The 15802-nt window shown below is 41.5% G+C and overlaps 1 protein-coding gene across 1 annotated transcript; it reads left to right on the forward strand.

The window, feature by feature from the left end:
• The first annotated feature begins 3975 nt into the window (after positions 1 to 3975).
• Positions 3976 to 14586, forward strand: lrrn1 (leucine rich repeat neuronal 1). Its single transcript, XM_028406153.1, has 2 exons — positions 3976 to 4261; positions 11949 to 14586. The coding sequence occupies exon 2, from the start codon at positions 12090 to 12092 to the stop codon at positions 14241 to 14243; it is 2154 nt and encodes a 717-aa protein (XP_028261954.1). The 5' UTR covers positions 3976 to 4261; positions 11949 to 12089; the 3' UTR covers positions 14244 to 14586.
• Positions 14587 to 15802: the final 1216 nt, after the last annotated feature.

Here is a 15802-nt window from a genome sequence, read left to right on the forward strand (position 1 = left end):
CTAGTTTAAAATTCCCAGAACTGTGCTAAAAAATAACACACTATTTTCACTTTCCTAATTGGGAGTAAAATTTGGCTGGTGTGTCTCTTTTCCTCACTCACCCTAAATGAGGGTTGGTCGCTGGGGCTCTGGCCAGCCAGCGCCTCCGTCTGCTCCTCCTTCTTCCAGCACTATCACTTGGCTTGTGCTCAGCTGACTGTCAGTTGTCCTGACAGCCTGACCTCCTGGAGGCTTACGCAGCCAAATGCCACATCACACCGGGCTCTGCTTCGCCTGGGTATGGTCCTCAATCATTTTCACACCGACGTCCACCTCCAACACACACCTCCCCTCCCTCCTCCCATCCACTTGACGCTACCTGAAAATGAGAACCATTTGTTTGTTTCTGTCTATTTATAGCTCTCCCTGTTTCTGCAGTGCAGGCTGAGAGTGAAAATGCTAATATTAAACAATATAATACCATTATTTTACACAGTGCACCCGCTGGGACATCATCCATATTTGTTATCTGTCTTGAAACAAGAACTTCCGCAGCTGCATATTCCAATCATACGGCCTAATTTCATTGAAGTTGGATTAAAACAAAGCGACCATTTGATTGCACCTGACAGTCATCAGAGCTTCTCCCCAAGTTTTATGTTCAGTCCAGCTTCTGAGAGAATAAAGTTTGCTGCTGCAACTCTGAGCCTCTTTTGAATCTGGTTATGTTATCTAAAGCTTAGCAGGCACAGTGTCTCATCCTGTGAGAAGATGACAAGGCCTGATAAACCACAGTGTTTACTGCACAAGTTAACAGGGCCGATCAATAGCAGCACTCAATACACTGAATACAGAACAGCTGAAGCATGAGTGCATCACAACCTGGGGAAACACTTAAGAGGGGAGCTCAGCAAAAGAGGAAAGTACTAGAAACTAAAAAGGAAACAGTTTGCATTATACATTGAGGAGTTTGTATATGGTGTCAATCGGTGGCAAGCAGTAGATTCAGTGTGCAGGTCAGTAAATAGTGAATATTTCTCTCCACTAAATCCAACCATGTAAAGAAATTAACATAAATCTGAAGGTCAGACTGTGGGTTTCATCTGCACATTTTGCTGCCCTTGGAGGGTCTGACGGGTACATTGATAGCTTCCTGGTGTTTTATACATACAAGTACATAAGGGTATGAGCACAGTCTCTGACCATGTGTCAGGGGCCTCTTCAAATCTGTTAGACTAGAGCAGAAGTACTCTCCGACACCCTTGAGTTGTTATACAGGCTCTTGTCTTGTCAGACATGGAATCCTCAAGAGAAGCAGATCAAACATCTAAAAGGGAACAGAAGGGGAACAGATGAAGTCATAAGACGTCCAGAAGTTTCTGTCCTGTTGCCTGTGTGGAAAACTTTCAAAGCTTCTCTGAAAAAAATAGGACAGAATAATACTCTCTGTATTAATCCCTCAGGGAGAATGGCAGTGGTCAACATTATGAATGTTGACATTATTCTGTAGTTCTTACTGTCAATGAATCCCAAAGTATTACATCTTTGCCTGACTGAAAAATAACCTCTCAAACAAAAGTCATGTGATCATTACAGCTCGGGTGACTTCAGCTGACGTGTTTTAAAGATTTTCTCGATTTCGCTCGCTTCATACAGTGCACTCCTTTGAGTGGTACAATAGAGGATTAAAAGGATAAAGTTGTATGCAGACAACCTGACATTTTTCTCTATCTCTACTGAATGAATCAGTGTGTGTGTTTGTGTGTCCACCTGCACACACTTTGTACCCACAGCCACGTCGCTCTGACGTGACCTGAGCACCCGTCTGTCTTCATCTCTCTATGGATGAGAACTATAGAGGTTGTATAGAGATAAGAGCTTTTCTCCCACCTTCTCTTCACCCTCGCCAAGTGGGGCTTTGAAGATAGACGCTCCTGCAACATAATACAAGTCCCTGCAGACAGCTTTAACTGTTTAAAAATCAGCCTAACAAACGTGCTCGAGCAGCTCTCTGCTCGATCCTCTCAGATGCTGTCTACCTGTGAGGCACTGGGATTAGCATTTGGCTAATGTGTCTTGTACTGAAAATGATGGTGACGAGCCAGCAGAGATGAAAATATATATATATATATATATTTTCATCTCTGCTGGCTCATATATATATATATATATATATATAAAATATATATATATATATATTATATATATATTTTCATCTCTGCTGGCTCATATATATATATATATATATATAAATATATATGTCTCACATCTACAATACAGTATGTGTGAAATTAGTGCCCGACATGAGTGTTTGCAGTTGGTCCCAAGATTTCAAAAGCACACAGCTCAAGCACACAGCTCTCTCATGTGAAGCAGTGCATGTGATGGTGGTGCTTCAAAGTGAAGGACACTCATGGAGCAAATTGATTCTAGAGGACAGTACATGCAGCTTTCCTATGAAGACGTCTGCAACTGGTAAAAGCAAGAATTTACCTGACCATTAAAGGATGCTACGAATGTTTAGAAAATGTTTCACCACAGCTCATGATGATTTTTGGATGGGGAGAGGTTTTTTTTTTAGGCTGTGTATAGAGGAGCAGTTATTCATGCAGAGCCTCCGCTTCAACCCCCATCACTTCTGAAAAAAAATCAGAAGTGTTTTTTTTAACTTTGCTGCAGTTGCCATGCACATTGGGAACGTGGCAACAGGCCCTGCACATTCAGCTGCTGCATGTAACAACAGAGGGTTCATAATCTCTTTGTCTCGCCGCAACCGTGAGCAAATGGATTCTTGCAAATCGCCCTAATGCTTCATCATACACGGCAGCACAAATGCTAATGGAGCCAGGGTGCTTTCCAGCCCAAGTGTCACTTTAATGTGATCCTGCATTCAGCTGCATTTATATTTAAAGGTCACAGCATGGTATTACTTAGTCTGATGGGCTGTGTATATGCTTCTTGTGTGTGATCTAATCTATTTAAAGCACTTGTTGGCCATTTTTAAGGGGGAATTGTCAGCTAGCATCAAATTATTGTGAACTGATAAAATAAGGTGGCAATGTTTCATAGCTAATTGATATTTATCTTATGATAGTTCCACCTTACCTGTACTAGGACATCAGTCACGCCAGAACTTCTTTTAATGACACAAATTGCCAATAGTTTTTTTTTACATCTTACATCCTTCAAAGGGAAATGGCTTAAAATGAAATTTAAACTATAGTTTTATTGCACAAAATGACTAAGGTGGGGTGACTGTGGCCTAAAAGCAGGGCTTGGGTAAAAGGTAAGAGGTTCAAATGAATGAGCCATGCAGGTGAAATACCCTTGTGTCTGCACACCATGCCCACTGCTCCTTAAACGTGTGAAAACACATGGAAAATTAACCTGCTTCAACATGGATGCTGGAGTTTGGTGTGTTACTAGGAGGAGGAAACTGTATCACTAGAAGAGAATAGCTACTCCCAGATACAGTAGCTTTGCAAATATTCTCACTGTAAAAGCGGACATGTTTGGAATGTTTCTTTAGCTGTAGTGATGCTTTTTTAAAATAATAAATCATTTCTTTAAAAACAGCTCTTGTACCCACTGTGTGTTGGCTTTTTAAGGTTTGTGTAAGGAGAATGAGGATCATAGGGATTTTATTTCCAGCAGTAATGCCTTGTACCACCCTCCAACCCCCACACCTCACCCACACCCACACTCCCCTCCCTTCGCCCCATGCCCCCCGCCACCCCGCCGCCCTCTCCTGCCTTTGTTCTCATCACAACAAGCCCGGAGCAGATGGTGCTCTGCTTTGCTTTGGCCGGTAGTGACAGACAGGCGCTCCCAGCCAATAGCCTGCTGGGGAATCAGCTGACTGGTCTGGACAGCGCCAGGTGTTTTTATCATTTCTCTTCTCCATCCGTAGGAAGAGGAGGAGGAGGAAGAAGAGGAGGAGGAGGAGCAGGCGGCGGCACTGGCAGAGCGGAGGAATATCGGGGAGACAAACTGGTCGGTTGGTGGGTTGCAGCAGGTTGGAGATCTCTCTGCAGACCGCACCATGAGTCTCTCACAGGCGCCCTGGGACTGATCGGATACGCAAAGCGACAAATGGTTGTAAACAGCCGCCAGCTGAAGCCGCTGTAGGATACAGGGATATGTGTTATTAGGCTGCGCTGTTTGATGAACCCGTTCACTTGGCACTGCTTAGCATTTATGGTATTAATTGTTGTGTGTGTGATGCGTGTTTCTGGATAAAGGACCTGTGCGCTTGGAGACGTCGGTCTGGAATGCCAACAAGGTGAGAAAGAAAATGCTTTTTACTGCTGTAGTTTTCTTTTTGTTTAATTTCATTTTATTCTGGTCATACATTAGTGTTGTTGTGGGCATATTTAATAGTCACAATGTGTTCACACATTTCCCTGCGAGGGGCCGTGGAGTGAGTTGAGATCAATTTATGATGCAGGCACACTCAAGGGCATGATCAATTTTCTTACATACATTTGGTCTGGTTCCATCACTCCAGCTTTACAGGCTGATTTGAATCTATTTAACCTTGCTGCATATCTTATCGAAGGTATCTACCATTCATATTGCGTCAAATGATATTCCACAGTAAACTAACTTTGATCTCGTTGCGGTACTTGCCGTGCCAGCAAGAAAGCTGCGTGCGGCGTGCGCGGCGCTGTTGAGATGTGATTTGCATATTAATGTCAAAGTATGTCGGCAGATGTCTCGATTCCTCCGCTCCGAGCGAAAAGTCGCTGAGTCTTCTTCAGGGAGAGATAAAGACAGGGCCCTGGGCTGAAGATGCCCGGCTGAGAATGGGGTTGCATTAGCAGGGGGTCTATTGTGAGGTCACAAATGCTGCTTCTGTCGCGGCAGCTGTTGCGCCTTTGTGATGGAGACTGATGCTGACTTGCATCACTCAAACTTTTTTTTCAGCTGGTAGGTTTGTTTTGAATCTTTTTTGCTCAGCTTCTGCCCACAGTGCTCTATTTATGGTTCTCTGTTAAAAGCAAAGTGCTTAGACTCATCTCTCCTCCTGTGGAGCTGTGGGTCGACGGTGTTGACTCAGCAATTTAACAGCGTTGTAACACAAAGAGTGCTCAGTTAAAATCCAAACAGCTTAGTCTCCCATAGATTTCCAGGTTGTTCACTTCTTCTTTACTTGATATTTTCCTCACAGTGCAGCTTTCCAAGGGAACAGAAGGCCACATCATTTATCAGAGCTGAATGAACTGGTTAGGGCAGAATCCCCTGATTGATTTTTTCCCTGAGGGACCTCACATGGACACACAAAGACACTCACAAACACACTGTCTTCTGTTTCTTGATCATGATAATCCAGTACATAAATGTGGCAAACAGCATGTGCTGCAGGTGTCTGTGTGCAAGAGACAGCAGAGCTAATGGGAGGGGGTAAAAGGCCCCACCACACACACACACACACACACAACACTTAGGTCTCCAGGGTATAAACCAAGGGGGGTAGTTCGTATAAGAAGGGCTGAGGTGTTAACCCTTTGTCCTCTGTGGGCTTCACAGCTCAGGCATTAGTGTTTGGAAGACATCAGTGCTCATTGTACTGTGCCGCTCAGGCTCACACACCTGTGCTGCTGTTCAAGCTCTAATGAACACGTGTATGAGTGTGATCAGCAGGAGCCCCTGGTGGAAGGCCGTCCACCTTCCTTTCCACCCTTTCAGGTACCGAGCAGGGAAGAGCAATCAAGCAGAAAAGAGCAATCAAGCCTTGACTGATGTTTGCCTTGTTGCACAACATAAAATAAAAACATTAATGGGATTGTAGTTGTGATATGAGAAGATCAGCAGGTCAGTTTGAAGTTTCCTATCACAGAGGACATTATTTAACAGTCTTTCATAGGCTGATGAGCTGACACTGAACATTATTTGTAAAATTAACAGAATAGCCCTTTAATATCAATCCAGTTTCATATCTGTTAATAGAAGGCAAATTTTAAATTCTTCTTTCTGAATATTAATGATCTAATTATTAACTTTGTTCACCAAATATGGTAAATGTATTTTAAAATAATAATTAGCTACGTTTTCTAGTTATTTTCGTGCTGGCTTTATAGCTGTTTCCCTGTGGCTGTCAGGAGACATTTAACACCCTGAAGCCCCTTTTTGCACTGGACAAAAACACAACACTGCTGAATCCTTGCTGAATCTTGCCTTTTGCTCTTTAGGGAGAAAAAAGCACAATCAGCATTTAGTCTATTAACTCTGCAACTGATTATTATTTCGAATTAACATTGCATCGTGCTAAAAGTTATCAGCAAAAATAAGATTATTCTACTATTAAAATAATGCATTTTTATTTTCAAATGTTGGGCTGTTATTTTCTTGATAAATCAGAATAAAAAAACTATTTGTTGTTGAATCCTTGATTGGGATTGAATCTTAGAAATACTGCAGCCTGTTATTTCTGAAAAGCATCTATGTAGAAAACACTGTTACTATGGACGTGCTGCTCTAATCTGGTAAAGAAGTGTTTAAATCAATGGGTTATTGATCTCTTTGGTAAATAGCTGTGTAATAAGCAGGGTGATACGCAGCAACCTCTTCATAGTAACACGCTCGGTCTACCACAAATCTATCCAGTCATCATTTGGATAGGCTGACCCTAACCCTGACCTCAACCCTTTGATGAAACTGGAATTTTGAGGTTGAAGGTGAAACAATTTTAAGACATGCGAACATCAAGCGGCAGGCAAAATCAATAATGTGTTTCTGATGATGAAGTGAGTCGGTTGTTTCTCGCCTGGGAACAACTAAAGTCAATCAGATGTCTATATATGGAAGAAATCCAGCAAGCCTTCAAACTGTGATGCATTTTATTTAGTGTAATTACCCTACATACTGTATGTTTTGTCTGTATGTCAAAAGCAGCCGCTTAGATTACGCCTCAGGAACAATTAAATCTGCACGCATTGTTTAAATGACACAGGCTGGTTTCTTTCAACTTCTGTGCATTTGGGACTCCTACAAGGAAGTGGAGTGTGTTATATTAAATCTCTGGAGCGAAGGGATGGAGTGAATCATCCTCCTGGTAAAAAAAAATATAGTTTATATAAAACAATAGTCCTAGAGTAGGGTAACACATTGACATATTAGGAAGTTTTCTCTTCATTTAGCCTTCTTGTTTCAGCATCATTGTGCCCTTCATAGAATATATTCTTCATGTCACTCAGGGTCTGTTTTCTATTTCAGGAGAGCTTTTATCCTCAATACTCAATTTGGTTCAGTTTGCGACAAGATGTGTTTATAGACTCCCTGGGGTTGTTTATCTCACCCATTCAACCTATAATTTGTTTCCCTCATTTCTGTTTTATCTGTACTTTTTTTACTTTTTGCACACAGGTGAGCTTAAGCTTAAAAGACGAACCCGATGAACCTGGACCATCGGGTGGGGGAGGTGTTAGTGGGTCTATATGGGGGGCTCCCAAGAAAGGCCTAGTGCAAGACTCTTGTTAACCAGTTTAAATTACATTTTCATTTTCTCACGTCACTCTGAATTCATATCATAATTAAATGAAAGTTTGGTATAAGTGAGGAGACCTTATTGAGATTTTGGAGACATATGATGACTCATGATATTTCGTAAAGATGTTGAGCTAACAGTAATGCAGTGTCAGTCCAGGCTATGACCCTGTAATAGGTAAAATTGTGTTTAGCTTCTTTCGTATTGACAGCCGAGAGAAGAGAAGTTTCTTCTTCCTGCACCATCTCCAGAGGTGACAGCGTTAGGTGTGCTTTAGCTTGAGTGGCATATGAAAATCATCCGGATGCCAATTATAAAGTAGGATTTCAGAATCACTTCGTAAGTGACAGTTTCTCAAATTGAGACGACAGGCACCTACTTTCATAGCATGGTTTTTAAATTTGTACTATGAGTGGAACTGGCAGCCGAAGTGCTCACACTACCCAGAGCGATCTATGCAAAGAGCTTTGAAGGTAGTCCACTTAATCCACTGTAGTTACTGACCACACTGGCAAATTATTATTCAGAATGAGAAAGCCTGAATACTTCTTGGAATATGAAATTGCTGCTGGAGATCTCCTAACAGTATTTCTGTATCGCAAATGATTCTCAAGGATACAACGTGGTCATCTGGTTGAGGTAGTAAAAAAGTTGTATATTTATACACTGCTTTTTTTATACCTACTCACAGGTACTCAAAGCGCCCAGGTGTGCCCAGGGACATAAAGCCTTACAGACTTTGGTTTGGTTTGGTTTGTATCAGGCCTTACTGTTTTATATAAGTCAGACAGCCATGAAAACAGTGGAGAAGCTTGTTAAATATGGGAGTAGTTTACCCTGTTTAAGGTAAAACAGCCTGCAAACCATCATTTCCTAAACCAGATTACGACTACTAAAAACATATATAAGGAAGCAATGGTCTAACACAGGACATGACGCACAGTCTGCATGTGGGTTATTACTGCAATACTATAGATATTGCACAGCAGATGTTCCATTTTAATGAGTTTGTACCATAGTATATCACCAGAGCAGGTAAACAGTATTCCACGCATAAGCCCTTATAATGTGCAGCTGTGTGCACAGGTGTCCCCTTGTGTCCACCCGTGATAATTAAAATGCTCGGGTAGTAAATTTCTTTTGGCACCATGAAAAACTTGTGCGCTACCATGAGATGAGCCTAATGCATTTTGTCAAATCAAAGAAAATGAATCACTGAAGCACACTGCCAAGAGCTGGAATTTAGAAATTAAGTGACGAGCATCCATTAGCATTAATAAATCCATCTGTCATCACTCCAAGGAGCAGCAACGATTACCATAAGATCACCTTTGCTAAATGTGTGGACTTAAGTGGCATTAATAGACTAACCCACTGATGATAATCACTGGCAGAAACTGGCACAGAAAATCATTCAGTATCATGTGAGGATTAATAGCATTAGCAGTGAGACCCCTACAAAGTGCGAACATGTGTGACACAGAGCTGGCTGTGGTGGAAACAAAGACACGCTAGTGGGAAATAAATGTGAAAAGTTGTCTAAAAGTTCCGATCTTGAGTCACAGACAGGTACCATGATGACATAGTCTGAAGCTGTGGTATTTATTTCAAACATCCCATTCACAGGTTCAAAGGTGGCCGCTGTTAAAACCTCTGGGGTTTTCTGTTTCCTGCCTTCCTGTCTTTGCTCTTGTGTTGTTGTTTGTCTTCCACCTGCTGTGTATTTTAAGCTTTCCTGCAGCTTTGGGCTGACAATAGACCTGTGCAGCTGGTGTCATGTTTTCCCAGTTATCATCCAGCTGAATGTTGACACTGCTGATGCAGTTTCAGTCTTTTAAAGTGATGGGAGTTACATCAGAACAGCTTCTCTTTTTTTAATGAAAAACAAATATATCAGCCAACCCACTTTTTACTTTAACGATTGTGCTTTTTGTGTGTTTGTCTAGTATTAATTGGGATCAGAAAGTTCATAATCTTACATTGCATAAAGGGGAGCACATAAAGACGTCAGCCTTTACCAAATGGGGAGAATCTAAGATTTAACCCCATTTGTGGCAAATAGAAGAGAGAAAGTGTGAGAGCAGGCAATTGTGAATAAATCTGCCATATAATCTTGATGCATGATGTAATCTGTTTTAAAATATCTGTGACCTGACACACTTTGTTTGAAAACCTACCCTTGGCACTCCTGCATTATGATATTATTTAGGGAATCATTAAAGGAGAATTTGTTCACTCAGTATTTAGTCAAGAAATCAAATCGTTTAAATACAGCAAACTCAAAATGTGTTCTCTGGCAAAAAACAAGCACTTAAGCAAGTATTTTGGTAATGAGATTACTAATGCATTAACGCTGCTCTTTTGCTCTGCGGTCTTAGATTCCACTGATATGTTGCTTTTAATTAAAGTGCCAAGTGACCTGTTTCTCTCCTGTGGGTCTGAATCCAGTACACTACCCCCAGCTAATCTCCACTTCAGTATCTCCATCTGCTAATCCTAACCGGCACAGCAATCATGACAATATACAGAGCTTTAGCTTAAAAACAAGACAGTGTGCTATCCCTGTTTCACCCATGCTCCGCCCTGTCCCATAGGGGATCCATGGTATAGGAGGAGCAGAGCGCTGTCGCTGTTGCTGTCTCCCTGGTGCTGTTGCCAGGCAGTTTACATTCAGATGTATTACTCAGCTCTCTTGTTTGGAAGCCTCTTAAGTGCTGTCTCCTTAAGCTGCTGTTGACCATAAAGGTGGAAGCTCTGTACCGTTGCTCTACACTGGGTGGGTGCCTTCTAAATAGACCTAATTGAGTTACAGCTGAAGTGTTGCTGTAGTATACTGCAACTGCACAGGCTTGTTTTGACACCTGCTGTAATGTAATCTTGTTAATAAGCAATGGGCTAAGTTAATGTTTTTTAAACACTTTAATGTTAGAGTGGGTTGGTTTTCACCTACTCATCCAAAACGACAATGATAACCAACAGCTGTTGACCTGGCATGATCTAGCTACAAGTCAACTGCACCACTACAAAGGTTGTCCCAAGTTCACAGGAAGGTGGAGTGGTGGCCCCTAATAACACTGTTTCGAGTTTTCTGACCTATCACACACATCACATCACAGCTTACTTGGTTAGGTTTAGGAAATTGACATGTTTTTGTTTTTTCACTGTGGACGATGGTTGTTGACAGCTGGAAAATAATTTAGGTTGTAATACTGGGCAGCAGTTCTGTGTAACAAAACCAAACAAATATGTACTGTATAGAGAGCTTTTTGTATTTTTGCATGACTTTTTACCAAATATAGCTTTATGTGACTATAGAGGCAAGTTGTCATAGGAACTGATAGAGTATAATTAATATCTAGATAAGGTATTTAAATCCTGATTACAGTACTGGACAAATACAGCATTTCCTATACTTAGAAAATGAGATGACTGAACACTAAGCAGTTTAACATGTGGCATTGCTTTTAAGCAAAAGAATTAATGCATTATCTTCAAGTCAGTAGAGTAAGTGTTGCTGCCATATGGACTAGCAGATGTCCATTACACCTCTCAGGAATCCCCACTCTCTTACTGCATATACATCAAGGTTTTTGATCCTCTCACATCTCTCTCACAATCCGTCATTGCAGGGTCCTCACAGAATTTAAGAACACTGCATAAACTTTTGACATTCTTTATTGTGTACCCGCTCATGTCTGAAAGAATCCTAGGCATGCAAAAAACTTTTTTTTCATGTTTGCCCTAAATTCAGAGTGCTGAAGAAGTTGCATTAAAAATTAAGGCGTGTATCTCTTTTTTCTTTCTTTGAGGAATGGCACGTACTAATATCTCATACTGTTTAATGATGTTCGGGGAAGCTAATGATGGAGTCCTTATGGGCCTGTTGGATAGATGAAAGCCCTCAATGGAATTTGACCTGTTTCCAAGTAGTTCAGAGCAGTGTTTTGTGCATGTGTTGTAATGAGCTGAACTTGCTTTTCCCCAAAACTGTGGATGTTGCACATAACGCATGGTCTCGCAAGAATAGTGGGGAAGCAGTTGTAGTTCTTCAGTCAGTCTGCTGTCTTACATAATTACAAAATTGAAAAGAAATATGAAAAAATGTGTGAGAGTTCAGTAAGACTAGGTAAGGCTGTACTGAGGCACATTGTACTGCTAGTGTCAACAACATACACTATAGGATAAGTATATTGTTTACAATTTTAGTCAAAACCAATATAAAAACACCTTCACTATGACTACTTGAACCTATGACTTCTTGGTGTCACTCCAAAACTCAATAATATGGTGTGAAATACATTAAGAACACAAAAGTTAGGTCAAATTCAGTGATGTTTTCACCAAAGTTGTGACCAACAAATAGGCTGGCTTTGTCTCCCTAGAACCATGCCTACTGACAAGCCAAAGGACTTTGAACCTGATTTTGTGACATGTAATAAACATTGTTTGTGATGGAATGATTTGTTTTCTCTTTATATTCCAGGTTATCCTACAGTTTCCAGATCCTGCTGTAAAATTCCTTCAAACTGTTACCTTACAACTGGAAGACATAATCAGTGGCAAGTCTGGTTGATGACTGTAACTCTTCCAAAGCCATCTGACCTCCCTCCTGTCCCTTCCCAGCATGGCTAGTCGGAGGTCAGAATGCCTTCCTCTGGGCCCGGTGTTTGCTAGCCTGATTCTGGCATCAATAGGACTATCATTTGGCCAGAGCAACGAGTGCCCCCAGCTTTGTGTGTGCGAGATCCGACCCTGGTTTACCCCCCAGTCTACATACAGAGAAGCCATCACTGTAGACTGCAATGACCTTCGCTTAACACGTATCCCGGGCAACCTCTCCAGTGACACTCAGGTTCTTCTCTTACAGAGTAACTATATTGCCAGAACAAGTGAGGAGCTAGAGCAGCTTTTTAATCTGACTGAGCTGGACTTGTCCCAGAATAACTTCAGTAACATTCGAGATGTTGGCCTTACCAATATGTCCCAGCTCACCACACTTCATCTGGAGGAGAACCAGATCACAGAAATGCCAGATTTCTGTCTGCAGGACCTCAGCAACCTGCAGGAACTCTACATAAACCACAATCAGATCAACACCATCTCCACCAATGCCTTCTCCGGGCTCCATAATCTGCTCAGGCTTCACCTCAACTCCAACAAGCTCAAGACCATCAGCAGTCAATGGTTTGAATCTACACCTAATCTGGAGATCCTGATGATTGGAGAGAATCCTGTTGTTGGAATAATGGACTTTAATTTTAGGCCACTGGGCAACCTGAGGAGCCTGGTGTTGGCTGGGATGGATTTAACAGACATCCCGGGAAATGCCTTTGTGGGACTTGACAATCTTGAGAGCCTTTCCTTCTATGACAATAAGTTGGTCCGAGTTCCTCAGAGGGCCCTTCAAAAACTACCCAACCTCAAGTTCTTGGATTTAAACAAAAACCTGGTGCACAAGATTCAGGAAGGTGATTTCAAGAACATGTTAAGACTGAAGGAGCTGGGCATAAACAACATGGGAGAGCTGGCTTCCATTGACCGTTTTGCTTTGGACAACCTTCCTGAGCTCACGAAGTTGGAGGCTACAAACAACCCCAAGTTCTCTTACATCAACCGACAAGCCTTTCGTGATGTTCCGGCTTTGGAGAGTCTAATGCTAAACAACAATGCCCTGAATGCTCTCTATCAGTCCACAGTGGAGGCTCTCCCCAACTTACGTGAGATCAGCATTCACAGCAACCCTCTGCGATGTGACTGTGTCATCCAGTGGATGAGTTCTAACAAGACCACGGTCCGCTTTATGGAACCTCAGTCCATGTTTTGTGCCATGCCAGCAGAGGTCAGGGGTATGCATGTACGTGAGGTGTTGCAGAATAACTTAATAAATCAGTGCTTGCCCATGATTTCACATGATACCTTTCCCAACCACCTCAATCTGGACATTGGCACGACCGTGGACTTGGACTGCAGAGCCATGTCCCAGCCTGAGCCGGAAATCTACTGGGTGACTCCGATGGGGAACAAGGTAATGGTCGACAGCGTATCAGACAAGTACAGTCTCAGCAGTGAAGGAACGTTGAGAATTTCTCATATCCAGGTTGAAGACTCTGGCAGATACACCTGTGTGGCTCAAAACGCAGAGGGAGCTGACACTAGAGTGACAGCTATACGGGTGAATGGCACACTGCTAGACAGCACACAGCTCATGAAGATCGACGTCAAACAGACAGAGTCTCACTCAATCCTTGTCTCCTGGAAGATAAATTCAAACATTATGACCTCTAACCTGAAATGGTCATCTGCAACTATGAAAATAGACAATCCACATATCACCTACACTGCCAGGGTACCTGTGGATGTCCACGAGTACAACCTTACACATTTACAACCAGCTACTGAGTATGAAGTGTGCCTCACTGTCTCCAACATCCACCAACAAACGCAGAAGTCGTGCGTCAACGTGACGACCAAGCAGGCGACCTTTGCTGTGGAAATATCGGATCAAGGGACCAATACTGCACTGGCAGCGGTCATGGGAACAATGTTTGCCATCATCAGCCTGGCCTCTCTGGGAGTGTACATTGCTAAGAGGTGGAAGAGGAAAAACTACCACCACTCCCTTAAAAAGTATATGCAGAAAACCTCATCCATACCACTCAATGAGCTGTACCCTCCTCTCATCAACCTCTGGGAGGCAGACAGTGAGAAGGAGAAGGAGGGCTCGTCCGAGTCCAAACCCAGCCAGGTGGACACCACACGCAGCTATTACATGTGGTGAGAGCAGCTTCCAGCAGGAGATACGGAGACTCATTTCTTTCCGAGGCACAAATATACATGTTTGCTTCTTTGTGTAAAAGTGAACTAAGTTTTGTTTTATTTGTTTTCTGGAGGTCTCTCAGACTGAAGCGAACAATGAACTGACATTTTCAGATCTCTAGTTTAGCATACTGCCTTTTTACCTCTCGCCCATTTTGACACACAATATGGCAGCTTTGTTTAGCTTCCTGGACTTAGTAGTCACTGTGCTTTACTTTTTAGTACTCGTTTTGATGAACACAGCATGAGCATTGTCTGGGATTCGCAAGAGAAGGAGAAGCTGGGATCAGTTTTTTGACATGTTTCTCTGGCAGAGACTGCAATCTTTCTTTCTCTCGTAAAAACAGTTTCACTGTTGACTGTTGTGCACTGAAATATATATATACTAATTTGTCTATCAACTCAAATGTAAGCTGACAAAGTACGTTTAGACTTGATATACCGTCTACTGAGTAATGTTAGAAATTCTTCTGTAATGTTGTATCAGCTATGATTTAATTCACTTTTTGTACATTCAAATAACAGTATGTTTGATTAAGACTTTATGTTTGCAGAGCAACTACTGTAAACCAGCAATAGAAATATGAATGTTATAAACTAGGTGAATAGATGTAAGGCTTTTGAAATTTCTTAAATATTTTTTTCTTTCTTATTTTGCTAGAATATGTCTACAATCACTGGTTTTGTTGTGGTTTACACACACACACAAACATGTTGTTTATTGAGAAGTTAAATAAAATCTTCTTTCCTCATATTTTCTAAACCGTGATTTCAACACTGTCATTTTTATATAAATTAGGTATTGTCAGATGCAAAATGAATAACATATAAATATTTATGCAGATATTTACAGACTAAAGCAAATGTTTAAAATCCATTTTGTTGCACGGAAAACGTATCATCTCATATTAATGTCTTACATTAGTGTTTTATTAATATCAGTGTGATGAGCGTAGCTGTAGGTGTAAGGTTGTAACCTGAGTGTTGATAGTGAGAAAACAGAAAGATGCAGACTGCAGCATGCCTTTCATCCGCAAAGCAATTATCAGAGAATAATTTAAATTCTAGTCCTGGTAGAATATAATTATTGCACAATATGCCTCGGTGTAACTTACAGTAACTTGAAAAACAAATAAATTAGTCAGTCAAAGACAAGAGAGTAGGTGTAGTACCTTCATATTTTTCTATAATGCAACATTATTAGGCACTGTAACCTAAAATCAGCTAAATGTTTCAGCTCAGTTTGTAATGTGAGTATAATCTGCAAATTATTCATCATTTTTCCATTTTTATTTGCTGTTATAAGGAACCATTTGCACTTTTTGCTAGAATCTTGACATGTGCTGAATTACTGTACTTGAAACTCTGAGTTGTCTTTGTAGGGTCTACCACCCCACCCTAATGCAAATGGAAATGGCTCACTGTCTAGAAAAAAAAGAGGATGTCTGCTGGGAGTCCAGCAGCTCTGTTTGTTTCTGATGTTGACTGACAGCTCTGAGCCTTGTGGTGCAATCAAACCAT

Source organism: Parambassis ranga, chromosome 5, assembly GCF_900634625.1.
Source record: "Parambassis ranga chromosome 5, fParRan2.1, whole genome shotgun sequence".
Taxonomy (NCBI): Eukaryota; Metazoa; Chordata; class Actinopteri; family Ambassidae; genus Parambassis; species Parambassis ranga.